General features: G+C 46.0%; 1 protein-coding gene across 2 annotated transcripts; it reads left to right on the top strand.

Annotated features, from left to right (window-relative positions):
• Positions 1-1,491: 1,491 nt before the first annotated feature.
• Positions 1,492-27,226, top strand: LOC143923545 (eukaryotic translation initiation factor 3 subunit C). Of its 2 annotated transcripts, none has more exons than XM_077447304.1 (21): positions 1,492-1,601; positions 2,966-3,094; positions 3,193-3,258; positions 4,951-5,140; positions 5,312-5,437; positions 7,206-7,263; positions 7,794-7,906; positions 8,034-8,158; positions 9,844-10,006; positions 10,090-10,193; positions 11,942-12,083; positions 12,224-12,349; positions 13,283-13,376; positions 15,139-15,326; positions 16,571-16,795; positions 18,397-18,760; positions 20,610-20,769; positions 20,858-20,923; positions 21,061-21,148; positions 23,198-23,363; positions 27,026-27,226. In XM_077447304.1, exons 2-21 carry the CDS (start codon positions 2,994-2,996, stop codon positions 27,109-27,111), a joined length of 2,751 nt encoding a protein of 916 aa, XP_077303430.1. In that variant the 5' UTR covers positions 1,492-1,601; positions 2,966-2,993; the 3' UTR covers positions 27,112-27,226. The 2 variants fall into 2 exon arrangements, with proteins under 2 accessions (XP_077303430.1, XP_077303429.1); XM_077447303.1 differs by having other exon boundaries at positions 23,198-23,375.
• The last annotated feature ends 590 nt before the right edge of the window (positions 27,227-27,816 follow it).

Below are 27,816 nucleotides of genomic sequence, written 5' to 3'. Positions count from 1 at the left end.
AAGAGACTCTGGACTATGGGCCCCAGATTCGGGGCTATAGCCCCAATAGCCACCCCTAGCAATGACCCTGGCTCCCTCAATGAACTGTAGCTCCCCAGGAAGCCTGCAAACAGTTTACTGAAGACAAGCAGACTAAGGACATGGATTACTGGAACCATGTCCTGTGGTCTGATGAGACCAAGATAAACTTATTTGGTTCAGATGGGGACAAACGTGTGTGACGGCAACCAGGTGAGGAGTACAAAGACAAGTGAGTCTTGCCTACAGTCAAGCATGATGGTGGGTGTGTCATGGTCTGAGGCTGCATGAGTGCTGCCGGCACTGGGTTGAGTGCTGCAGCTTCCTTCTGGGATAACAGCCATGAAGACCGATTTGATGCAGTGTGCGGCGTATGGTCTGAGCACTAACAGACTGACCCCACCCCTTCAACCTCTGCAGCAATGCTGGCAGCACTCATACGTCTATTTCCCAAAGACAACCCCTGGATATGACGCTGAGCATGTGCACTCAACTTCTTTGGTCGACCATGGCGAGGGCTGTTCTGAGTGGAACCTGTCCTGTTAAACCGCTGTTTGGTCTTGGCCACTGGCTGCAGCTCAGTTTCAGGGTCTTGGCAATCTTCTTATAGCCTAGGCCATCTTTATGTAGAGCAACAATTCTTTTTTTTCAGATCCTCAGAGAGTTCTTTGCCATGAGGTGCCATGTTGAACTTCCAGTGACCAGTATGAGAGAGTGAGAGCGATAACACCAAATTTAACACACCTGCTCCCCATTCACATCTGAGACCTTGTAACACTAACGAGTCACATGACACCAGGGAGGGAAAATGGCTAATTGGGCCCAATTTGGACATTTTCACTTAGGGGTGTACTCACTTTTGTTGCCAGCAGTTTAGACATTAATGGCTGTGTGTTGAGTTATTTTGAGGGGACAGAAAATTTACACTGTTATACAAGCTGTACACTCACTACTTTACATTGTAGCAAAGTGTCATTTCTTCAGTGTTTTCACATGAAAAGATATAATAAAATATTTACAAAAATGTGAGGGGTGTACTCACTTTTGTGAGATACTGTAATAAAATGGCCGGTGAGTGTATACATTGTACATTTCCATCAGTATTTTCACTCAGTTATTTGTAGCATTCTTTATTGATTGTTTATTTGGGAAGTGGGGGGGCTTCAGTTTCTCAATACTTCCTGGTTTTGCTCAGTAGTCGCCATATTGGTACACCCAACCTCCAAGTGCTCTTTCTCGGTAGGCGCCTTTATTGCACCCGGCGCCTCCCCTGATTGGCTGTAGGTAAGGGTGGGTGAACGCCAGAAAAAATATCCTCTGGTTCCTCAGAGAATTGGGACAAGTCCTTGCACGCGTAATTTTCTTCAATATTTATTATTTTTCTTCATTTTTAGTATCATTATTCACAGGAATGGTGAGGTAGTAGTTCAGGTCGGGACGCCGAGCATGTCGGGAAGTGTAGTCGATCGGGTACCGGAAGTAAGTGAGACTTCCGGTGAGGTGGTTTTGCGCAGGCGCACTGCTCTCAGTCCTTTCCAGGCTTTTCATCAGCCTTGCTGGCCGCGTGTGAGCGGCACCGAGAGGTGAGAGGAGGAACGGGGACCCCTGTGTCTGGGAAGCCGGACAGGGCGGGATGCGTGAGGGGCCGGTGCACCGCATGGACAGGCGGGGGGCTGAACTGAACAGCTGGTACTCTATAGCCGGGGATTGGGCCTAGAAGGCGGCTGGCTGTGTGTCCAGAGGGGGCAACAAGAGCCGTGCTTGCTGCTAAGCCCAAGAGCTGGCACTTTACTGGGCCTAGGTGGTTGCCAGGAGTAATCACAGGTGCTAGCTCTCTAATGGTCGAGGGAGGGGTGACCCCGGGAGCTAGCGCTCGAATGGTCGGGGGGTGACCCCGAAAGCTAGCGCTCTAATGGGCGCGGGGGGTGACCCCGGGAGCTAGCGCTCTAATGGGCGAGGGGGTGACCCCGGGAGCTAGCGCTCCAATGGTCGAGGGGGGTGACCCCGGGAGCTAGCGCTCCAATGGTCGAGGGGGGTGACCCCGGGAGCTAGCGCTCTAATGGTCGAGGGGGGTGACCCCGGGAGCTAGCGCTCTAATGGTCGAGGGGGGTGACCCCGGGAGCTAGCGCTCTAATGGTCGAGGGGGGTGACCCCGGGAGCTAGCGCTCTAATGGTCGAGGGGGGTGACCCCGGGAGCTAGCGCTCTAATGGTCGAGGGGAGCTAGAACACTCTTGTTTAGAAATGACCCCAGGAAATAGCAATCTACTGGGTCAGGAGTTAGCACTCTAATGGTCATGAGTGACCCCAGAAGCTAGCACTCTAGTGACCAGGTGTGATCTTAGGAGTTAGCATTCTAGTGGTCTGGAATGAACCTTGGAGCTAGTAATTTAATGATCAGGAGTGACCTCCATGAGCCAGCAATCTACTGTGCAGATCTGATCACAGGTGCTAGCTTACAGTCTATTGGACGGGTGTGATCCCAGGAGGTAGTAATCTAGACTGATCCCAGGAGCCGAATCCTAAAAGTCTTTATTACAATCCTGGCCCTGGGAGCTAGCAATCTAGTGGGCATTACTGACCCTGGGCATTATGGTCAGGAGTGATCCTCTGAGCTAGCACTAATTGCCTGGCGTGACCTCAGGAGCTAGTAATATGGTCAGGATTTAGCTCTGCATTGTACAGCACTGAACCCAGGAGCTAGCAATCTATTTGTCAGCATTGACCTCATGGGTTAGCTAAGAAAGTGGTGCTTGGAAGCTCCTGGTCCTCGTGAGTTATACGATTTACATTCTTCCCCTACACACAATCTTCCAGTATAAGGTCAGGTGTAGTAGGTGCTGATCTGTAGGTTCTCTGACCATTTCTAGTCCTTCACACGGTCATGGTTTCCTTACGTTAAAAAAAAAAAAAAAAAAAAAAAAGATTTACCTTTTTGTCGTCTCGCAGTGTTGTGTGACCCAGTGAAGCTGCCAAAATGTCTCGATTTTTTGCCACCGCCTCAGACAGCGAGTCGGAGGAATCGCTCTCTGGAGATGAAATCCTGCCCAAGCCAGTGGGAGGAACCTACGGCAAGCAGTGAGTATCTCTCCGTATCCCGTACCGTTGTCACCGCTGTAAAGTCTGAAGTCCTCAATCTTCTTCACTTATCTCCTCTTTTATCCCCAAATATACAGGCCGCTTCTTCTCAGTGACGATGAAGAGGACACCAAGCGCGTGGTGCGCAGCGCCAAGGATAAAAGGTTTGTTCCTGATCTGCCCATTGATGTGTACTGTCACTGGAAACATCTCACACCCTACTCTGGGCCGGGGGTCTCCAAACTTTCTGAACAAGGGGCCCAGTTTACTGTCCTTCAGGCTTTAGGGCTTTTTTTATTTTTTTAGTTTAGGGGGGCTGGACTGTGACCAGTGGGAGTAGAAAACGCCCTGGTGTCAGCTGGTGCAACCAATGCCCTGTCAGTGGGGAAGATTTGTGCCCCATCATTGGTTTCAGTGGGAGGAATAGTGCCCCCTTGGTGCTGGTGGGGAGGAATAGTGCCCCCTTGTCGGTGTCAGTGGTGGGAATAGTGCCCCCTTGTCGGGGTGCCGGCAGGGCGGGATAGTGCCCCCTTGTCGGGGTGCCGGCGGGGCGGGATAGTGCCCCCTTGTCGGGGTGCCGGCGGGGCGGGATAGTGCCCCCTTGTCGGGGTGCCGGCGGGGCGGGATAGTGCCCCCTTGTCGGGGTGCCGGCGGGGCGGGATAGTGCCCCCTTGTCGGTGGGGAGGAATGTATGCAGGGTTTTGTTAGTAGCAAGATTCTGCATGAAAAATGCTCTTTACGTTGTGCGTATGTAATGTTTGTGTAACACATGCGTATAACATCAAAATGTAAATGCCCCTGTTCCTAGAAAGTAGATGGCTTCACAAGAAATTTGCCTAACATCCTTCCTTGCTGGGATGCATGTGACTATTACCGTATAGTGCCCTTTGTTGCTAGGACGCAGGTGGCATCTCAAGGAAGCTCTCTTGCTAGGATGCAGTCTGTTATTGTCCTCTGTTGCTGGGATGCAAATTGCTTTTCAAGGAAGCCATCTAGCATCCTTGTTTGCTAAAAAACGGTGGCTATTACTGCCTAGTGTCCTCCGTTGTGATGCAAGCAATCTTTGGTGGATGGTATATCTGTTGCTAGGATTCAGGTAGCTTTTCAAGGAAGCTGCCTAGCATCCTCCATTGCTAGGAAGCAGACGGCTATTGCCACCCAGTGTGCTCAGGTGCTAGGACACGGGGCTTCTTCAAAAAAGCCACCTAACATCATCAGTTGTTAGGAAGCAAGTGGCTATTGATAACTAGCATTCTTGATTTTTAGGACACAGGCGGCTATGTTCACCTAGCATCCTCTGTTGCTAGGGCGCATCTTCAGAAGCCACCTAACATCCTCAGTTGCTAGGAAGAAGGTGGCTATTGATAACTATCATTCTCTATTGCTAGGAGGCAGGCGTCTTCCATTGTTTGAGTTCAGGTGACTCTTGTACTCCAATAGAGTAGTATGTTCACACTGTACACATGTGAATGTTACCACAAAGGTTTGCACGCATACAACGTAATATGCAGGACCTGGTCAACAGGTTTTATTAAAATCTTTAGGAGAAAGTGCATCTTCCATGGGGGGGTGGGCAAATCTCGTTAAATTTGTAGATGGATGTAGTAAGGCCACAAGTTTCTCATTAAGTAGATGTAGACGTGGACTTGTTTTTCAAGATGCTAGTTCTGGGGCTTATATGAAAAGAAGGGGGGGGGGGGGGCAGTACAGGAGTAGTTGATCACCTCTGTAGGTTGACTGCATCCTCATGAGAGGTGATCACACAGAGTTTATGCACGGCAGATTTGGGACTTTTGGGCCTGTTCAGGAACTGCTTTCCATCAGGAAGAACCAACGCTTTGTTTTTTTTCTCACAGGTTTGAGGAGCTGACCAATATCATCAAGACAATTCGGAACGCCATGAAGATTCGAGACATGACCAAATGCCTGGAGGAGTTTGAGCAGCTGGGCAAGGCTTACATGAAGTCCAAGAACATCATAGACAAAGAGGGCGTCCCCCGCTTCTACATCCGACTCCTGTCTGATCTGGAGGACTATTTGAATGAGGTGAGAAGCACTCGTCTGAGAGATGATCCACTGTCAGGATGTGACTTATATTATCTATGAAGATTGCTTACGTCTAAAATGCTCCGACCTTTCTCAGCTCACTGAAACCTTTTGGTTTGAACAAGGTGTCTTTGTGCCTTTTTTACTAACCGGATTGCTTTCTTTCTGTAGCTCTGGGAGGATAAAGAGGGCAAGAAGAAGATGAATAAGAACAATGCCAAAGCTCTGAGCACACTGCGGCAGAAACTGCGCAAGTATAACCGGGATTTCGAAGCTCCGATCACTGCGTACAAACAGGTGAGCGGCCATTTACCAGTGTAGACTCGTCAGTGGCACCTACCGCCACATGGGCCTTGTAGATCAATTGTTAACACTATTAAAATGGAGCTTCACCATTTTCTTCTTGCAGCCTAATACCACACCCGTATATAATATATATTTTTAACCCATATACCTACTTTTATCTTCACGTCTTGCTGGTCCAGTGGTGTCACCGCTGACGTCTGAGCAGCACTCACATAATGGTGTGTGACCATCCTTCAGCGCTGAAGTGCTGTGAGCCTAGCCTGGACCATAATGCACCCCCTAGGGCCCATGTGTCAAACATAAGGCCTGTGGACTGAATTTGGCCCACCAGGTAATTTCATGTGGCCCTCTACACCCAGGTCTTTTTTTCTCCAGCTAAAATCTCCCCATTTACCACTGCAAGGACAGCTTTCCTTTCAGCGGCTCTCCCAGATCTCTGTCTACGCTGAACTCATGGTCGGGGACAAGGGAAATGCTGGGGTAGTGTGGGATGGTGCATGACATGGCTTGCAAGCTGCACTGTGTTTTCCCCCATCTGAACGGGTGCACCGATACCGACCAATCATCTTGCAAGTGAGAAAGAGGCGCTACCGCCTTCACTGCTGGGGAGGTACTTGACCCGAGCCGTGTAGGTAAGATGCGAGGAAGCTTTTGGTGTCAGGATGGGGGGCATAGCACTGCTTGGTGGTACTGATTGGCACCACTGGTGGGCATTGATAGGTGGCACTGATATGCACTGGCAGGCACAGATGAGTTGGCTGTGGCTCTCCTTCTTCAGGAACGATGTCCCTTTTCACAGAAGCCGGCGATTGGCTTTTTTTTTCTTGTCGCAGTGTCAGCATGAGGAGAATAAAAAAATATATATTACCGATCTTCTGTTTACATCAGCCATTCTCAACCAAGGTTCCTCCAAAGGTTGCTAGGGGTTCTTTGAGCTGTGACTGATCGACCGCCTATCTTAAGATGTCGGCATAGTTCTGGGGGAAGTGCCACTTGGGTACAGCCAGTTGCATGAAGCAAACAATCTTTTGAGCCATCTGTAGGGATTGCATTTTGACCACCACTGTAAGGGCTGCCTTATTCCACGTGACCACAAATGTAAGGGGCGTTTTTTTCACTGACCACCAATGAATTGGTAAAGATTCCTCGAGACTAGAAAATGATTTCAATGGTTCCTTTTGGGTAAAAAGGTTGAGAGAGACTGGTTTACATCATGTAAACTGTCATTGACTGACGGCTGATCACGTGGTAAGGGGCCAGTATTGCTTACTCCCATCTGCGATCAGCTGAGTCTCATAGAGGAGCATGAAAGGGGAGGACATCATATGACGGCCTCCCAGCAATGTAGGGCCGCCACATTGTAGTCGCCATTCGGCTATAGTGCAGGCGCAAACAGGTTAATATCCTTCCACTGTGCAATTTGGCCGCACCCACCATTCAGTGCGCTTCAGTGGGGGGGGAGTAGTTTAGTTCCATCACATAATGCTAATGTGGCCCGCCATGAAATCGAGTTTGACATCCCTGCCCTAGGGGGCTGCGTAAACGGGCTGGAAATGAGTAGTTTGATGCCAGTGTTCTGCCCAAAGAGAACCTCTGGTACTGAACAGAGGAAGAAGTTGGAGACAGTGCATATTGAGCAAGGGGAGGCAATCTCATAGTATTTTTTTTACTCCCTATTGGCTTCCCAAATATCTAGTTGTCTACTGTTTATATTGATGTCTGTTATGCTGTATTCACTTGTGTTCTTTGTGTTTTCCAGAATCCTGAAGAATCAGCTGATGAAGATCAGGAGAAGGATGACGACGACGATTCAGAAGGTGAGGAATTCTCATATGGCCTTAGATTAGTTCCTATATTGGTAAAAATCAGGGGTAAATTGGCTATTGTGTGGGGATCCCACTTTATGCAGCAAACTGCTAGAGGTGCATTCCTCAGATGCTTGAGCATCTCAAAGCGTGAGCATGAGCTGATAAGAGAGCGCCATTGGCTGGCTCCCACTGCTGTCAAGCAGCTCCCACTGCTGGCTCCATGTCTGAATGGCCACACAGAGCTGCGGCTCGGGTTCAACCCCCCCCCCCCCGTTGAAAGCTGCTTGCTGTGGGGGCACTCGGCAAGAGGGAGGGGCCAGGAGCGCCAGCGAGGTACCCAAAAAGTGGAGGATCTGGGCTGCTCTGTGCAAAACTAACTGCACAGAGCAAGTAAATATGACATGTTTGTTAATTTTAACCAAAAAAACAAGACTTTAGTATCACTTTTTAAGGGCTGATGAGCCACAATATATTACAATTTTGGCAGGTTTGTATACACAGGGAGAAATACATGCAATCTGATTTCTTCTGCTTTCCAGCATCATCTTCTAGTGAGGATGAGAAGGATGAAGGTATGAGCGCAAGCAAGTTCCTGAAAAAGATCGAATCTGCACCACCAGAAACCCGAAACAAATTTTTGAAGAAAACAGAGGTGAGAAGTCCGGATGAGATTTTTGTCAATTTTTAGTTTTGCATCCCTGTAGCACTGCAGAATTTGTAGAATATATGAGACAGGAAGAAATAAAATGTATAATGGCCTAAATGTAACCTCTCTACAGGAGGCTGAAGATGAAGAGGAATCCTCTGATGATGAAGACTGGGGCTCTGACTCTGAGGACTCTGACTCCGAATCTGAGGATGATGAGGGCAAATATACTTCACTGGCTTCCAAGTTTTTGAAGAAGTAAGTGAATTGGGGGGTGTTCTGTGGGGGTCAAGCATCTAGTTGCTTCACCGATGGGGAAGCTCATGATGTATCTCCTGCGTGTGTGCGCTCTACATTATTGCCACATGCGGCTGTATTTGGCACCCTACAGGTGCTGTGATTGGCCCAGAACTACTCTTTTTCATATAATAGGACAATGCTTTTGGTATAAAGAAATTCCAATAATGTCAGTTAGTGTCTGGTTATCCACAGTAATATCACAGTCCCACTAGAAGTCGTTTATCGCCACCATTACTGGTATAAAAAACTAAATACAAAGTCCAGTATATATCCCATAGTTTGTACACGATATAACTTTTGTGCAAACTAATATACGCTTATTGGCATTTTCTATATATTTTTTATTTATTTTTTTAGCCAATTTGTTGTTGGTCAGATTAAAAAAAAAATTGCTGCAAAAACACATTACATGCCTTTCTGCAGCTTCTCCATTGAAGTATATTGAACCAAAAAAAGCAGTTTTGTGTTGACAAAAGTCCTTGACCCTTTCCAAATACGCAGCAGCTAAAAAAAAGGCATTGATGCGTTTTTGCAAAAAGCACCAAAAACACATAGGTGTGAACCAGGCCTAAGACATTTAATAACATAATGGATTTTAAAAAAGAAATAAAGAAAAAAATAGCTTTAATGGGATTTTAAAAAAAAAGAGCAAATCGCTACTGTAAGGAGATTTTTTTTTTTTTTTTTTTTTTAACTTTGCAACAGTGAAAGTAAAATTTACAGTACTGAGTATTTGGTTTTTATAGGCTAATTTTAGTTTTCTTTTAACTCCATTATGTTACTGGCCGATTAATCGATTATGAAAATAGTAATTGCTTTCATAATCGATTATTTGTTTCTGGCCTAATTAAAAAAAAATTAAAAAAAAATTTATATATAAAATAGACCGTCAATTTTGCCAAAAAAAGAGTAAATAAACTAGATAACATTTTATCTATTTTTTATTTATTTTTTGCCAAAATTGTCAGTCTATTTTATAGTGCAAAAAAATAAAGGCAGAGGTGATCAAATACCACCAAAAGAAAGCTCTATTTGTGCGAAACAAATGACAAATTTTATTTGGGTACAGCATTGCATGACTGCACATTTGTTAAAGAAAAGGCAGGGCCATATTACAAAATATGGGCCTGGTCATAAAGGGTGAAAATCTTTCGGGGTGGTTAATGCAGCCTTGTACATGTTTAGCTATGGAGGTTTTTTTTATTTTATTTCCTCTCTCTAGGCAAACAATGTGTGTAACTGGATGTGAACTGATATTTGGATTTTGCCATCCCTGTACAACAGAACCCACTAGGGAAGGGAAAAGTAGCAAAGGAAGCCAATAAGTTGTTTTGCGGTGCAAGGAGCATGCTGATAGGAGGAGAAAGCAGAGTGACGGAGGCGCTTGTTAAACTTCTGCTTCTTTTACTGTCCAATCACAGGCTGGGGTAGGGACCAGACTTGTACTGCACCAGAAAATAATGCGGTCTCCTGCGCTGCCAGTCAGGGCAGGACTGTACAAATCAAAGGGCTAAATGGGCAGACATGCAGACCCTTTGGCAGCTGCAACCACTTCCCTAGATGTATTTTAACAGTTTTGAATGGAGCTCAGCTTTAATTCTGGCATACGGCATTTTTCACCTGGCGTTTTTCCCATATTTTAGGACTGCTCCTGTTGAAGGGGATCGCCAAACGATAGACAAAGAGAAAAAGAAAGAGAAGAAGAAGCAGCATCGTAAACTGAAGAAGGAGGAAGAAGGTGAAGAGGAGGAGGAAGGAGGCGGAGGAGAATGGGAGAAGGTCAAAGGAGGAGCCCCATTGGTTAAGGTAAGAGCCAGCTGAGGGCATGGTGGGGGATATGTACGCTCTTCTCTTCTGGCCGTTTCTCTAACCGTGTCCTTTATCTGTAGGAGAAACCGAAGATGTTTGCCAAAGGCACAGAGATCACTCCCCCCATTGTGGTCAAGAAGCTGAACGAGATCCTCCAGGCCAGAGGAAAGAAAGGCACAGACAGGTGAGCTGCAGCATCCGCAGGGCTCAGTGTAATGACTTTGGTTTTCCAGCATGATGGAGCACATTCATTCCCTATAGGAGGATTGACCTCAACCTCCAGATCAGTGGTCTCCAAACTGCGTCTGGAATGCAGCCCTTTGCTTTTGTGCAGCCCCTGAGGCACTGTTTTTTTATCCACTGGTACCAACAATGGGCCATAATTTCCCCCCACTCAGACTAGAGATGGGGCACAATTCTTCCCACCGATACCAACAATTGGGCCCAATGACCCCAACAATGGGGCACAATTCCTCCCCTATGACTCCAATGGTGGGGCACAATTTCTCCCAATGATACCAACAATTGGGCTCAATGACCCCAGTGTTGGGACACAAGTCCTCCCCCTGTGACCCCACCAATGGGGCGCAATTCCTCCCAATGATACTAAACAATTGGGCCCAATGATGGGGCACAATTCCTCCCAATGATACCAACAATTGGGCCCAATGACCCCAAAGATGGGGCACAATTCCTCCCCTATGACTCCAATGGTGGGGCACAATTTCTCCCAATGACATCAATAATGGGCACTATTCCTCCCAATGATGCCAGCAATTGGGCTCAATGACCCCAGCGATGGGACACAAGTGCTCTCCCTATGACCCCAACAATAGGGCACAATTCCCCCCCAGTGATACCAGCAATTGGGCCCAATGACCCCAAAGATGGGGCACAATTCCTCCCCTATGACTCCAATGGTGGGGCACAATTTCTCCCAATGACATCAATAATGGGCACTATTCCTCCCAATGATGCCAGCAATTGGGCTCAATGACCCCAGCGATGGGACACAAGTGCTCTCCCTATGACCCCAACAATAGGGCACAATTCCCCCCCAGTGATACCAGCAATTGGGCCCAATGACCCCAAAGATGGGGCACAATTCCTCCCTCTATGACCCCAAAGATGGGGCACAATTCCTCCCCCTGATACCAACAAATAGGCCCAATGACACCAAAGATGGGGCACAATTCATCCCACTGGCATGAAAGATGGGGCATGTTTTTTTTTTTTTCTCTTCTTCCATGCTGACGTCGGCACCCAGTGGTCAGGATCTGGCCCCCTGATTAGAAAGTTTGGGGATCTCGGCTCTAGATAAAAGCTGAAGTTGTTTATATTTTGCTTTCCCGTGTTCCTCCCCGCTAGAGCTAAATGAATAGCGAGTGGGCATTTCTAGGCAGACTGCATTTGTGTGCAGACCACCCTTGGTAATGCCCACATGTGATTCTGGACCTCTATGATTGAAAGAACTGAAATCCAATGAATGAAAGGGGTGGGCCAGGGAAAGTCTGGCTGGGGAAGAATTGGCTAGGTATCTTCAAACTGCGGCCCTTCAGCTGTTGTGGAACTACACATCCCAGGAGGCAGTGTAAAATTCTGACGTTCAGACATGACTAGGCATGAATTGTAGTTCCTAAACAACTGTAGGGCGATAGTTTGAACACCCCTGAGCTAGATGACGCTGGACATCCTCCAGCCAGGAAATGAGATGGGGCTCTATGATTTGCTGCAGCTTCTAATGCGCTTTCTGAGAAGCTCACAGTGTGCAGTGAAATCAGAGTAATCTATTTCAGTCCAGGAGAGGAGCCGCTACAACTGACTCGAGGGGGAGGCCGGAGGTCAGATTTGAAAGCACTGTCATCTGTTGACTACATTTTCCTTGTTGCTCAGCTTATATATTCTCTCACCTCGCTCCTTCTCTTCCTCCAGGGCGGCTCAGATCGAACTCCTGCACATGCTGGCAGCCATCGGCGCCGAACACAACCTCGGGCAAGGGATCACCGTCAAGATAAAGTTCAACATTGTGGCCTCTCTGTACGATTACAACCCAAACTTGGCTGCTTACATGAAGGTACTGAAAATACTCTCCAGCTGTGTGTGCCGGACAGCATGGTGCACTATATGGGAGAAGGTTGTTGGGGTTCTTCAGGCTCTTTTAAGGTCTATTTGTGTGGCTCAGCATCACATATATCTCCTTCTTTTCCTCCTCAGCCGGATATGTGGAAGAAATGTCTGGATTCTATTCATGAACTCCTGGATATCCTCTTTGCTAATCCCAACATGTTCATCGGGGAGAACATTGCTGAAGACTCGGAGAACCTCATTGTTTCAGACCAGGTAATGGTTCCGCTGCTTTCTATCATACTTAACCACTTGCCACCCAAGGTACGTACATGAACCTCCTCGGGTTGTGTGGTTATACCGGGATGATGCCTACACCTATGGGCATTATCCCGCTATCATTTTCAGCTGGCGATTTCCACTTCATGCTGAAGTGATCCGAGCGGCTAATTAGCCACTCAATCATTTCTGTGGGTGGCGGAAGGGGGTCTCAACCCTCCCGCCACCGCCTCTCCTGGACTCTACAAGTCCCATTGCGGCCAGCGGTGAAGGCTGCCCTGTAGAGAGGGGAACCAGTGTCGTTCCCCTCTCTATAACCCCAGAAACCAGGAGCGACGAGTAGTTGGTCACGTCTGTTTCCGCCCCTTTGTTTACCTGGCATCTAGCGCCCAGGAAAGCAGCCGATCAGACCGATCTGTGTCTGAGATTTGGGGGTCATATAGCCAAGCTAATTAGCCACCCCAATTGCTATTACAAGAGAGCCAACCACCGGCTCTAAAACAAAACTGTACTGGGGTGGTCGGGTACAACCACTTGCCATACCAGGTACGTGACTGGCCGGCAAAGAAGTTAATATGAAGTTGATCCCCTTTGTAGATGAAGCAAGCCTCCGCACTTCTGGGAAGGCTTTGCAAGAGTTTGTGTCCATTCGGCCCCAAAAGAACATTTTATGAGTTTGGGTACTGATGTTGGATGAGAAGACCTGGCTACCAGTCAGCATTTTAATTTCATCCCACGCAAGTTCCTCCACACCAAACTCCTCAAGCCATGTCTTTTATGGAGCTGGCTTTGTACACAGAGGTACCGGTAATGCTGGAACAGAAAAAAAGGCCTTCTCCAAACTCCACAGTTTATAGTTCTGTAAATATTGCATTGGGTTACCGCTGTACCAGATCAAGTGTGATGTGTGAATCTCTGTTGTCCCTCCAGCCTCTGCGTGTCCGCGGCTGTATCCTCACTCTGGTTGAGAGAATGGATGAAGAATTCACCAAAATTATGCAAAATACAGATCCCCATTCACAAGGTATGTAGAGCACACGGCAGCTTCTGTCATTTCCCACTTAAGATGAGAAAAGTTTTATTGTCTTTGTAGAAAACAAATTCGCAGTGAAATGACTTAAAATATGTACCGATGCTTGGTGCGTTGTTTGACTTGCTTTCCTTTCTGTAAGGTTACAATGGGCCTGATTCATCAGATCAGAACTAAAGACCCAAATGAATACCAACCTGTCATCATTACTTCATTAACCACTTGCCCTCTGGAAGATTTACCCCCCCCCCCCCCATTCATGAACAGGCCTTTTTTTGTGATAAAGCACTGCGTTAATTTAACTGACAATTGCGCGGTCATGTACCCAAAAATTGAGCTTTTTTTCGGTGGTGGTTGATCACCTGTGCGTGTATAGGGTTTTTATTTTTTTGGTCTATAAACAAAAAATAAAAAAAATTCTGCTATAAACCATATCCAGTTAAAAAAAAAAAAATCAAATTTCTTCTTCAATTTAGGCTAATATGTATTCTGCTACATATTTTTGGAAAAATTTAAATCCCAGTAAGGCTGCTTTCACACTGGGGCGGTGCGGGCGTCGGCGGTAAAGCGCCGCTATTTTTGCGGGCACTAGCGGGGTGGTTTTAACCCCCGCTAGCGGCCGAAAAAGGGTTAAAACCGCCCGTAAAGCGCAGCTGCAGCGGCGCTTTGCCGACGGTATTGCCGCGCTGTCCCATTGATTTCAACTCCAAAGATGCGGCTAGCAGGACTTTTTTCACTGTCCTGCCAGCGCACTGTCCTGAAGCGCACCGCTTCAGTGTGAAAGCCCTCCGGCTTTCACACTGAAGTGAAAGGGGCCGGTTTTTTTCAGGCGCTACACAGGCGCCATTTTTAGCGCTGTAACGCCTGAAAACCGCCCCAGTGTGAAAGGGGCCTAAGTGTATATTGATTGGTTTACGCAAACCTTATAGCATCTACAAAATGTAATATATTTATGGAATTTTTAATTACATTTTTTTTTTTAATTACTAGTAATGGCAGCGATAAGCAACTCATAGCGACATTGTGGCGGACAGTGACACTTTCGACACTTTGTCGGAACCAGTGACACTAATACAGTGATCAGTGTTAAAAATATGCACTGTCACTGTACGCTAATGACACTGGCTAGGAAGGGGTTAAACTCTAGGGCGATCAAAGGGTTAACACTGTGCCTATCCAGTGTTCTTGTGTGCTGTTTTTACTAATAGATGTGCTAGATTTTTAGTCCCTGCAGGAACACAAAATCCATCCCAATCCCAGAATGGCCAAGATGTTTTTATTACAAATTATGTGAGCAGACCCTTTAAGTGGTTAAATGCATTTGGCTTACTGCCGGCCCCTTGTAGTCAACTGTAGAACAGAACTTGGACTGGGAGAGGGAAAAGCAGAACTGGAAGCCAGGGTGTGCCACTGCGCTCATATGCCAACAAGAGACATAATGTTGGGCAAGAGCAGAGAGATGAGCTTGTCAGTCTTCTGCTTCTCCTTTCTCTAGCTGATCACATGCTGGGGGGAAAAAAAAGAAAACTTTATTTTTTATTTTTTTGGTTTGCTCTGACAGGCAAGGGCAGTACAGGCAAATTTGGATATACAGAAACACAAATCTTCTCAGGCAGCCGTATTCAGTGTGATTAGTGCTTTGGGGGACACCTTGGTCGCTTGAGCCTGTTTGTTTATTTTGGCAGAGGAGACCAGCCTGCCTGTGGGTTCTGCTTTGGGAATTTTGGTCTTCATCTCATGGTTTGTTTCTCTTCAGAGTATGTGGACAATCTGAAAGACGAAGCGCGTGTGTGCGAGGTGATCGAGCGCGTACAGAAATACCTTCAGGAGAAGGGCAGCACGGATGAGATCTGCCGGGTGTATCTCCGGAGGATCATGCACACTTACTACAAATTCGACTACAAGGCTCATCAGAAATTGCTCAGCACCGGGCAGGAGTCTAAGGTGACATTTTCTATAGAACTTCCTTCTTCTCACACAGCAAATACCTCCTTTTTTGATAATATTCCGTACTACAGAGCATGCTGGGAAATATAGCTCCAGCACTGCTGCATGGCTTATGTGAGTGGTGACATGTAGGGGCAAGATCACTCCTGCTAATTTCTGTAGCCATACAAATTTTTATATTATAATATATACTTTTTTTTTTTTTTTGTGTAGTTTTGAGGAAAACTGTATTTTGATGATTAGATATGCATGGTTATGATGGAGAGGCAGGCCAGAGACGTCAGTCTCCACCTCGGCCAATCAGTGAATGCTTTGCATTCGTTGAGAGAATAAAAGTGTCTCCCCCCTCCTCCCTATGGCCCCTGTGCCGGGGAGAGCGACCTTTGTGTTCTTTAAGTAACAGGGCAGCAGTTTGGCACCAACGTGGAAGCTAGCCTCAGTCGCTGTAGTAGTAAATTCTTCAGTGATTTTCAGGTTGCACGAGGATCTACCAGGTATGACCCTTGCATACTTGCATTGGTTGCAAGCTGGACCAGTGAAACTATGCAAAATCATGCGTACCAAAACTTCAGCTTTACGCTTGGTCTGAGGTATTGTCCTGCAAACTTCCTTTGCCTGTAAACTTGTATATTGCCTACAGATCTACTTTCATCTCTTTTCTATTCTAATATCTGTTTCTATGTTTGAAAAACATCAACAACGTTTTTTATTTAATTCACTAAACTAAAATGATCATGACTGCCAATGATGGCAGCCAATTAAAGTTTATAAATAAGTAATCTGGCTGGGAGGGCGGGTTGATTTTCCCTGTAGCCGGTGTTCTGGCATATAGTGTCCTGCCATCATATAGCAATGCGCAGTACGGAGCAGAAGACGCTTCGGAAAATCTCCGAAGATGAACGGCGCCTGCGCCATGAGTGGAGGTGGTAGCCCCACCATTCGCTCGCCACGCTTCGGGCTCGGCCTCGCTGCGCTCGGCTCTTTTATATTCCAACTCTATGTCCACTTGGATGGTGGGGCTAGAACCTGGACTCACGGCGCAGGCGCCGTTCATCTTCAGGTATTTTCGGAATCTGTGTGCTATACTGTCCCCCACTATCCGATGGGGGACAGTATATGATAGGACACCGGGCAGGGGGCGGGTTGATTTCCCTGTACCCGGCGCGTTGATTTCTGTTTATGAAAATGAATCTAGATCTCTCATTCTGAGGTATTAATATTGATTTTGCTTCTTTTTGCAGTCAGAACAGGACCAGGCTGAGAACGAAGCTGAGGACAGCGCAATCCTCATGGACAGACTCTGCAAATACATCTATGCCAAGGACAGGACTGACAGAATTCGAACCTGTGCCATCCTGTGCCACATCTACCACCATGCCCTGCACAACCGCTGGTTCCAGGCCAGAGACCTCATGCTCATGTCCCACCTGCAGGACAACATCCAGCATGCTGACCCTCCAGTTCAGGTAAGGGAGAGATTGGCCCTTCACAATCAGGCTGGATAACACGCATTCCTTTTATATTAACCACTTGTCCTCCAGAAGGTTTTACCCCCTTCATGACCAGGGCATTCTTTGCTATTCAGCACTGTGCCACTTTTTTTTTTTTTTTTTGTGTGTAATTGTGTCCACAGCTGATCAGCTGATTTCAGCCAAAATCATTGGCTGAAATCAGCTGCCAAACTTGTGCTGTGTCCAATCACAGCATGGGTTGAACCTGGAAGGAAGGACGCGTTGTACAGGTACATCACTTGGCTTGCAGCTGCCGCTACAACAGTATTTAAAGAGGCTTTCTGGGTCTCTGTCTTGCATAAAGTGGTCCACCAGCCAAACTGTTACACATGTAGGCACATTCAATGGTTGGTTAAGGTGGACCTCAACTCCAAAAAAAAAAAAAAAGGAAGATCTGCTAAGGTAGTGGGAACATTTGAATATACTAACCAGTTCCTACTGGGCGGGCCTTTCAGCGATCTGAGTGGATGTCATATGACGCATTCTCACTGGCTGTGTCCATTGGATCAGTGTACCGGGTCACTGCTGGTACCATGTGATCACTGACTAATCACGACAATTGTAAACAATGGCTTCATCCATTCTGTACAATTGTGTTGCTAGCTGTAATGAGTCACAATGATCACATGGTACAGACTGGGCCAATCACAGTCTATCTTACTATGTGATTGGCTGTGGCCAATCACAGTCCATCCTACCATTTGATAAGCTCTGGCCAATCACAGCTAACAACAAAACTAACTTAATGAATAGATTTAATTAAAGTAAAATGCTTGCTTGTAGCAATGAAATCCAGCGCTATAAGCAATCCTAATCTGTAAAAAAAAAAGAAAAAAAAATCTGGATCACTTGCCAAGTAGTGCAGTGTTACTATGGTAACCTATTGCCTGTTTTATATTGTCAGCCCACTGGGTCACGTCCAGCTGAAACATGCTCCTTCCTGTAAACCTGATTACTATCCCCCTAAGCTTACAGAGCCTAATTCCAGCTCACATTTGGAAACGCATTATAAAGAGATCCTCCAGGATGGTTGACAAAAGATGGCTCGGGTCCCCTGCAGCAAACACAAGACTAGGGAAATGGCAACCTCCGTTCTTGTATTTCCTGTCTACCTGCAAACACCAGTCCATCTCCTGGCTTGTTGGTTTTTTACACTAGGGGCCAACTGTAAGCGCTACAGATCGCCCCCCTAATCCACCGGCAGCCTAGGTCTGCTGACGCAGGCTGGTGGTTACTGGGTTGAAGGGGCCCCAAAGGAAGGTGCCTGGCTGGGGTCATGTATGTCCTACACTTCCTTTCCTCTTATGACCCCCTACCTGAATGGTGGGGTTTTCTTGAATGCTCTGTGAGGCATAGGTTAGATTGCTGCTGAGGAACTGGCCCCATTTTTCCCCAGTTTAGCTTCTTTCTTCATGGTGGCCTGGGTGTGGGTCTTTTTGAAGTCCATCTGGTTATTTCTTGACCTAATCTCTGAGTGGGTCCTATATGGTTTTTCTCTGTGCTTTAAACCATTTTATTGGTTTCATGTTGTGACCAGATTACTTTGTCATTTCCAGATCTTGTACAACAGGACCATGGTGCAGTTGGGTATTTGCGCCTTCCGACAAGGCATGATCCGCGATGCACACAACGCGCTCCTGGACATCCAGTCTAGCGGGAGAGCCAAGGAATTGCTGGGACAAGGTCTGCTGATGAGGACCATGCAGGAGAGGAACCAGGAACAGGAGAAGATAGAGAAACGCAGGCAGATCCCCTTCCACATGCACATCAACCTGGAGCTGCTGGAGTGCGTCTACCTAGTGTCTGCTATGCTGCTGGAGATCCCTTACATGGCAGCCCATGAGTTTGATGCACGGCGGAGGATGATCAGCAAACAGTTCCACCATCAGCTGCGTGTGGGCGAGAGGCAGCCCCTGCTTGGTGAGTCCACGGTGGGAAATTGGGGTTTCTAGGATGTGTTTAGATGCATCATAGGTTACCGTTTGTCTACCCAAAAGTGATATCTAATTTGTAGTTGAGTCTGCTGGGTTCTTGTATCTCTGTAACTCTACTCTCACCCACCTCAAAGATTTGGCTGTTCCACTCTCATCTTTTTCACTCCTAGTTTTCTATACCTAAACTAGAACTGTAAAATCTCATGTATGATCTATTCCACCATTCCCAGCAAAACCAGTCTCTCAGTTTTTCATAGTACCCTGTGAACATTTTGTAAATACTCGCTGATCCTGCTACTATAGAACCACTGGGTAGGCCCTTCCTTTTGATAGGCTGACAAAGCTCTTCCTAGATCTTGCCCTTGGCAATAGCTCCATCATTGATGACAAGCCCAAATCCACCCACAGTATTTCAAATTGACAATACATTGGGGTTGATTTACTAAAACTGGAGAGTGCAAAATCTGGTGTAGCTGTGCACGGTAGCCAATCAGCTTCTAACTTCAGCTTGTTCAATTAAGCTTTAACTTAACCCTCTTGGCGGTATTCCCAAGTCTGGCTCAGGGTGGAAATTCAGTACCAGTAACCCAGAGCCAGACTTGGGATTGCATTGCAGGATACAGGGAAAGTTACTCTGCCTTGTCCCCTGGATCCTGCGATGTCTCCCCGCTGTGTGTGCGAGCGGCTCGTCCTCCGCTCGATTCACACAGTGCCAGAGTGCCGCTGAGCTCCTTTCCCTGCGACGTTGCGATGCACGGGAGTGGAGATCTGCGCCAAATTAAAAAAAGTAAAAACACACAATACAGATTACAGTACTGTATATAAAAAAAATGACACATCCCCCTTTGTCCTTAATGGTCTGTCCAGTGCCCTGCATGTAGTTTTATATTATAAATACCGTTTTTTTTTCTGTCTGGAATTTGGAGATTGTCCATAGCAACCAAAAAGTATTTATTATATTATAATTTATGATTTTGTGTTTCAAACGTTATCATACCCGGGATGAGTTATTTTTAAGAATTGCAGGCCTACAATATAAAACGCCAAATTCCCATGCAAAATAATTGTACAGCTTTCAGCACCTAAAATCAGGAATGATCATACCGCCAGGGAGGTTAAATACCTGAAAGCTGTTTCTTTGCACAGCTTCAGCAGATTTTGTGCACTCCAGTTTTAGTAATTTAACCTCCATATGGGCACTTTCACACTGGGACGGTGAGAGCGTCGGCGGTAAAGCGGTTAAAAACGTCCCACTAGCGTCCGAAGAAAAGCTTGATGGCACTCGTGCAGTGCCGCTGCCTATTCATTTATATATTATATATTTTTTTTTTTCACATCCTGCAAGTGCACTGCTCCAGTGTGAAAGCCGAGGCGCTATTTTTTTAGTTCTAAAATGCCTGTAAAGCTCCTCAGTGTGAAAGTGGCCTTAGTGTTTCTGAAAGAGCTTGCACTTCCTATATGTGTTGCTTAAAGTGATTGTAAAGATTTTAGAACCACTTTAGTTTGTCTTTATCTGCCTGGAGTTCAGCTTTAACGTGGCAGTTGGCAATATAAAAAAAAAAGTCTGCTTTTTTTTTTTTTTTTTGTTTGGAGTAGAATATAAATTCTACAGGAGAGTTGAACCATGTAATTGGCAACTCTGAAAGTGGTTTTACTATTGGCTTCCCAGAGAAATGCAAAACATTTTTGGATGTAGTAACTCTCCATCATCCTCAAAAACGTGAAGAAAAATCTTTCTTTTGGATAAGATCATTGTAATTCCTTAAGTTGTAATATGTTGTGACTACATCTAGTGTGACTTGGGTCTAATCACTGTATCGTCTTCCATCTGTCAGGTCCACCAGAGAGTATGAGAGAACACGTAGTCGCTGCTTCAAAGGCCATGAAGATGGGAGACTGGAAGACCTGCAGGAACTTCATCATTAACGAGAAGATGAACGGAAAGGTGTGGGACTTGTTCCCGGAGGCAGACTGTGTGCGAAATCTGCTGATCAGGTAGGAAGTCCCACCTGTCCTGAGAGATTCTAGCCCTGCCTATAAAAAGGTCACATTTGTTCACCATCTTGTCTTCTTTCATCCTCAGGAAGATCCAGGAGGAATCTCTAAGGACTTACCTCTTCACCTACAGCAGTGTCTATGACTCTATCAGGTCTGGGTCCCCTATGTGGCTGTCATGCTTTGTTAATGTGTGTCACAGATAATGTGTTGGAGAAGGCATTGACCACCTGTGTTTGTTGTGAACCTTTTCTGACTTTTTCCTATAATCTCCTGTCTCTTTTCTTCCAGGATGGGAATTTTGGCAGACATGTTTCAGCTGGAGATCCCCACAGTACACAGTATTATCAGCAAGATGATCATCAATGAGGAACTTATGGTGAGTCTCACCTGTGGTGCCATCACCGTTTACTATGTTTGTTATCCTGCAAAGGACAATACACATAATATTTCTCTGAGGCCCCTTTCACACATCCGTTAATGGATGAAAAACGGACATCAATGCATTCCTAAGGAAAAAACGGATGTAAATGGATGATCATTTCGTTTTCATTTGCTTCCATCAACATCTGTTTTTTTTTATTTATTTATTTATTTTTTTATTGAAGGGATGAAAGCCCTATTTTTCATCCATTTTTAAAAGAACGGATCGGATGAAATACGAATGACAAACGGAGATGAATACAAATGAAAATCAATGTGAAACTGATATTTACTGAAAAAAAAGTAACGATTGAATTGATGAAATGAACAGTCCGTATGTGTGAAAGGGGTCTAAACGTTATTAGGGATGTGGCAGATCATTGGGGTAAAAGCCTTGCCTTTAGGAGGATGGAAACTGAGCAGAAGTCTATGCTTCTTCCTCTGTGAGCTGTATGTCTCGGGTCCCGTTCGGGTCCGGTTCGTGTCTGTTCACCGGTTAAGGTATGAATTTTTGCCTGAATTCAAACCTGAACCAAACACAGGACACTTCTACCATCTGGACTGCGGACGCTCTGGATCTGTGTGAACCGACTCCATAGAGAGATGGGGGGGAAAACCCTCATCCGATTCTCATGTATATGAACTCGTCCTGGCTGTCATACTAGTGCTCTCCCTTCCATACTCGATGACCTGAAACATGTAAGCAGATCAAGACCTCTGACTGGTATTCACCTTGGGCACACTAATACACTGACAGGTCTGTAGGAGACCTGTAATCTGATTTCTCATTTAGACTGCAGTACTTCTTCAATAGTACTGTTCACTGGAAACACCTAAAGGCCATTATTTGGAAAGGCGTCCACATCATTTTGGCCCTAAAGGTAGATGTGTTGGACATGGCTGAATTTGAACACCAATGGTGAGCCAACCTCAGGTACCTGACCTCACAAATGTTCTTTTGGCCTAAAGTGATTGAAAAGCTTTAATTATTTTTTTTAATAAAAAGAATGCCCTGCTTACCTGCTCTATACAATGATTTTGCACAGAGCAGCCCTGATCCTCCTATTCTTGGCTCCTCCTCTTCAAGTATCCCCCATAGCACTTTTCTACAGAGGCACTCATGCAGGCTCGATCCTGAGCCATGCTGTGTCCAGAGATAATGCGGCCCGGCCCTGCTTCCCGCTCTCCCTCGTCACATAATTTGATTGACCACAGTGGTATCCAATGTCTTCCGCTGCTCTCCATCTGCCCTGTGAGGAGGGAGAGAGACACTACTCTCGGGCACAGCACTCGATTGAGATTTGGCTCAGGTAAGTATAAGGGAGGAGCTGGGGGGATCCTGTGGCACAGAAGGTGTGTGGCTTTTTTTTTTTTTTTTTAACCTTAATGAATCGAATGTATTGAGATAAAATAAAAAAACCTGAAGGCTTTAGAATAACTTTAATGCACACAATTTCTACAGACATCCTCCAAAATCCTCTCAAAAAGCCTTCCCAAAAGAGTGGAGTCTGTTAAAGCCGCAAAGGGAGGCCGACTCTATTCTAACGACCATAGTATTGAAGTCGGATGTCCCAACAATCTCATGTTGGTGTGATGGGTCAGGTGTCCACAAACGTTTGGCAATATAGTGTAGAGTGGTAATTACTCTTTCCTCCATGCCGTCCTTTCCTAATTATGGCTTGTTAAAAAGTGTGTGGACAGGGCAGTGGCATCCATAAGCTCAGTATTTCCTGCCGGCTTGCATTGTCCTTCCTATCCATGTTGAATTAGTTGTTGGGACTGGGAACATTGAGCTGACATTCTGCAGAGTTTTCCTTCAGAGGAAGTAGAAAGCACAGAAGTAAGTAACTAATTCTTTAACGCTTAACCTCTCGCTAGCCTTTCATTCTTGTATCCTGGCGCTCTCCTTTACTGTTTTATCCTTTTATTAAAAAAAACAAAAAACGTTGACTGCTGTTATTAATACCCCCCCCCCCCTCTTCTTTTCTTTTTTTTTCTCTCACAGGCGTCCCTGGATCAGCCCACCCAGACGGTGGTGATGCACGGGACAGAGCCCAGCTCTTTGCAGAACACTGCCCTGCAACTGGCCGAGAAACTAGGCAACCTGGTGGAGAACAATGAGCGCATCTTTGACCATAAGCAGGGCAGTTATGGTGGATACTTCAATCGCGGTGAGGAAAGCTGTATGTTCTTAGGATCCTGCATCTTCATCTTCATCTTCTTCATCCATAGTGCACGTGAAATGTCCGTCCTCCACCCTTTCCTCCACATGGGCTTAAAGTGGACTCTTGACCCGGCCATTTACAGGACTGAGCTGATGTTTTATGTGTGTGTCTCATGTGGTGTAATCCTACCAATGAGGCACTTAAGGTGGAATTTCAGTTTTGTATGAAGTGGAGAAGGGATAGGATCTGCTTTAGGTATTGAATTCTGTGCCCCCCCCCCACTCTTTATAAGAGATGTATGTGGGAACACACAGTGGATTCTCAGGGTTCTCGAATTGCACAAATGTGAACTGAGCCTAAAACCCGATAGGGGGGTTCTCGCCCCGTTCATACAAAGGAAACTATCATAGAGGCTGCTGCTGATCTGTCCTGATAATATTAGATCCTTAAGGCGTGTTCACATATGTGCAGGCGCAGGTTCGTGCCTCGGGTCCGGTTCGTGTCTGTTCACCGGTTAAAGCGGGATTCCACCCTAAAGTGGAACCTCTGCTGATCGGAACCCCCCCCCCCCCCCTCCGGTGTCACAATTGACACCTTTCAGGGGGGAGGGGGGTGGAGATACCTGTCACAGACAGGTATTTTCACCCACTTCCGGGCATAGACTCCCACGGGAGTCTACGCCATTTCCTGCCCTGCCGCGCTGTCTGCTGGGACACGCACGGGTCCCAGTGACAGCGCGGACCATTCATATTGTGCGGCGCGGCTCGCGCATGCGCAGTAGGGAACCGGGAAGTGAAGCCGATTCGCTTTACTTCCTGATTCCCTCACCTAGAATGGCGGCGGCAGCAGCCGAGGCTCGAGCGATCGATCGGCTGCCGGCATCGCTGGAACCCGGGACAGGTGAGTTTCCATTTAATAAAAGTCAGCAGCTGTAGTATTTATAGCTGCTGGCTTTTAATAGTTTTTTTGGGCGGAATCCCTCTTTAAGGTGTGAATTTTTGCCTGAATTCAAACCTGAGCCAAACACAGGACACTTCTGCAATCTGGACTGCGGACGCTCTTTAGCTGTGTGAACCGACTCCATAGAGAGACGGTCACACTCGCCTGTCATGCAAATTGGATATGGAAAACCCCTCATCCGATTCTCATGTATATGAACTCGTCCTGGCTGTCATACTAGCGCTCTCCCTTCCATACTTGATGACCTGAAACATGTAAGCAGATCAGGACCTCCGACTGGTATTCTGGTAACAAAACCAGTAACGCCGCATTACAGCCAAGCAGCCAGGCATCCCTAGAATGGCAGCCATTGTTTTATCATGACATAGGAAAAGAATTGGAATTGACAAGAATGGACTTAGGCACACACGTTTAGAATAAAAGTGTGAACATTTTTTTAATTGGATAAAGTAAAAAATCTTATGTACGACACATAAAAAGAAACACATGTTATAACAGATGACATAAAATGCTTGACCCTAGGGACTCAATCACCAATTGTTTCCTTTTCAACTACAATTGAAGTGTCATTTGAGTCCCTAGGGTTAAGCATTTTATGTCATCTGTTATAATGTGTGTTTCTTTTTATGTGTTGTAGATGAGATTTTTTACTTTATCCAATAAATTTTTTTTTCCATACTTTTATTCTAAACGTGTGTGCCTAAAGTCCATTCTTGTCAATTCCAATTCTTTTCCTATGTTATTGGGACATTGGCACATTTCTATTAGTGTATCCACAGTATCGCCCTGTGAGGATGTACGGTAAATTTCCAAAAATTTACGTTTTATTATGATAGGTGAGCAAAAAAAAAAATTCTAACATTCCACATGAAAAGCTAAATGATCATTTCTACATGGCCGTCTCCTGGGGGTCAGGGAAGGGTCCACTTTAAGTGCCTTATCATTCTCGTCTTTATTTTTCTTCATATTGTTTTTTTTTATTTTTTTTTGCTATCACTTTATCACCTTTTATTATGCTCACATACTATATCTAAACCCAAGAACAAAATATGTTCCATATTGCAGTTTTACCAATTCTTAGATGTAGTTAGTGGCTGCATTACTTTTTTTTTTATTTATTTTTTTTTTTTTTGAAGGGATGAAATCCCTATTTTTCATCCATTCCTCTTTTTGGCTTTTTTCCTCTTTTTTTTTTTTTTTATTTTTTTTTTCATCCGATGGTCCTGCCAATAACACAAAAAAAGACCATGCTGTGCTCTTGATCCTAGTGTGGTCAGTATTTAACAGCGTAGTAGAGGGGCTGGCAGGAACACAGAGGAAGCAATTCAAAGAGAACAGGAGACTATTTCATACAAGCAATCACATTGAAGTGGTAACCGTGCCCCCCCCCCATTCTAGAGCAAACCCACTACACCAGGGGTTCCAAGGCTCACTTGCTGCTCCTGGGGGTCTGAGACCCGAAAAAAAATACCATGCCGCCAGGATGAAACTTGGAGAATCTTGAATAATTGCAAATATGTGTGAAGCCATGCTGCTGTGTCCGGCTATCTCTGCAAAATATGGCCCCTAATTTGTGCATGGTGTCTCCCATGTCACCCATGTTGTCTCTGGAATCACAGCATCAACTTTACAAAAACTTGGAGGCATTCATTGCAGGGACTGGAGTGAATGTGGGCAGTTCCCGCATTTTTATGGGGTGTAGATGGGACCAGCCATGAATAGGGTGTGAGGAGTGGTCCCAGCATATTTGAAGGCAGAGTCTGGGCGGGACCAACCCATAAAATGGTGTGATTTTTAAACGCACCCACCTGGAAATTGGGCAGATAAAATGCGGACTGCAGGCAGCATTACAGGTGTTTTGGGATACCATAATAGGTATCCTGTGTATAAATGATCCGACCTCCTAACATGGGACATACAATATATAGCAATGAGAGGTGGTCACATCATCCTTAAGGGTACGGAAAAAAACATTGGAGAGTCCAGACTCACACAAGGCAGCTGAAGGTTTTAGGAAAATTCCTCTAGTCCAGGAGTCTCCAAATCTTACTAAGGGCCTGCTTAGTGTCCTTTAAAGTTTTTAGGTGGGCCGGACTGTGGCCAGTGGGAGTAGAATATGTCCTGGCATCAGTGAGAGTAAATAATGCCCCATTATTGGTGTCAGTGGGGGGGAATAGTGTTTCATCATTGGTGTCAATGGGGGTGGAATAGTGCCCCATCATTGGTGTCAGTGGGAAGAATCGTGCCCCATCATTGGTGTCAGTGGGAAGAATCGTGCCCCATCATTGGTGTCAGTGGGAAGAATCGTGCCCCATCATTGGTGTCAGTGGGAAGAATCGTGCCCCATCATTGGTGTCAGTGGGAAGAATCGTGCCCCATCATTGGTGTCAGTGGGAAGAATCGTGCCCCATCATTGGTATCAATGGGAGGAAGACTGCCCCATTGTTGGTGTCAGTGGGAAGAATGTTGACTCAGTGTCGATGGGAGGAACTATTCCTCAGTGTTGCAGATGGGGTCAGTAATAATGCCATAAGGGCCAGATAAAAGAATGCAAAGGGCCACATCTGGCCCCTGGGCTGCAGTTTGGAGACCTCTGGTCTCATTGTTGCAAGGAAACAAAACTGAAAAGTAATATAATTGTGGTGAATGATATGACCTCTTCTGACTTTGGATGTGTCTAATTTTTTATTTTTTTGGTGAATTTTCAGACCAAAAAGATTCTTACCAACGGAAGGAGGGTGGCTACCAGAGGAGAGGATACAGGAGAGACCAGCCCAACCAGAGCAACTATTGATCTCCTGTCCTCCATCGTCATTCCCAGCTTTTATAGATTTTTCCATGTTGGCATCTGCTGCCCACATTTTTCATCCCATCTCTTATATATAATAAAATTATTGCTGTGAATTAAATCCTTGTACTTTTATCTGAGTGTGAAATCCCTGAAACATTTTGAGGTTTCCTAAAAGATTTGATGTCTTATTGGTGATATGAATTAGGACCCGTTCCCATGGGGGTGATAAGTTGTATGCACGCCCCGTGCAGACCCATCTGCGGCATGGGAGTACACAAGTGTTGTGCGCATCCCTGTGCCAGATTCCCATAGATATCTATTGGGTCACACAGTCGGTGTGTCCCCGTGTGACATCCTTGCAGGTGCACAGCCCAGAACACACCTATGGTGAGAAGATGGACATGTTCCTGGAAGGATGTCACTGCGGCTGTGTCCATGCAGCCATGTGTCCCAATAGACCTCTATGGGACTCCGGCCCAGGGATACACACAACACCTCTGCATCCCCATACTGGTGAAAGAGGCCTTGTACGGGGCACATAACTAATCTCCCCAGGGAATGGGGCCCTACATCGCTTTTCTAGTGTAGCCCTGACCCCGCAGGAGCAACTAACATTGTGACAGCGGGAAGATTTCCCCACCATCTGTATACACTGATCAGTGCTGCCGCTGATCGAGCGGGGAACATCAGACATGATAGTTGTACAGA

Source organism: Lithobates pipiens, unplaced genomic scaffold (assembly GCF_037356315.1).
Source record: "Lithobates pipiens isolate NorthernLeopardFrog02 unplaced genomic scaffold, aLitPip1_a1.2 Scaffold_22, whole genome shotgun sequence".
Classification (NCBI taxonomy): domain Eukaryota; kingdom Metazoa; phylum Chordata; class Amphibia; order Anura; family Ranidae; genus Lithobates; species Lithobates pipiens.
The sequence above is the reverse complement of the archived record's forward strand: the minus strand, read 5'-3'. Positions and strand labels throughout refer to the sequence as shown.

Bases quoted from the DNA above. Each gene is read 5' to 3' on its own strand.
- LOC143923545 (XM_077447303.1), top strand. From the start codon at position 2,994: ATGTCTCGATTTTTTGCCACCGCCTCAGACAGCGAGTCGGAGGAATCG. The intron at 3,095-3,192 runs GTGAGTATCTCT...CCAAATATACAG, and splicing joins GGAGGAACCTACGGCAAGCA to GCCGCTTCTTCTCAGTGACG. The intron at 10,194-11,941 runs GTGAGCTGCAGC...CTCTTCCTCCAG, and splicing joins GGAAAGAAAGGCACAGACAG to GGCGGCTCAGATCGAACTCC.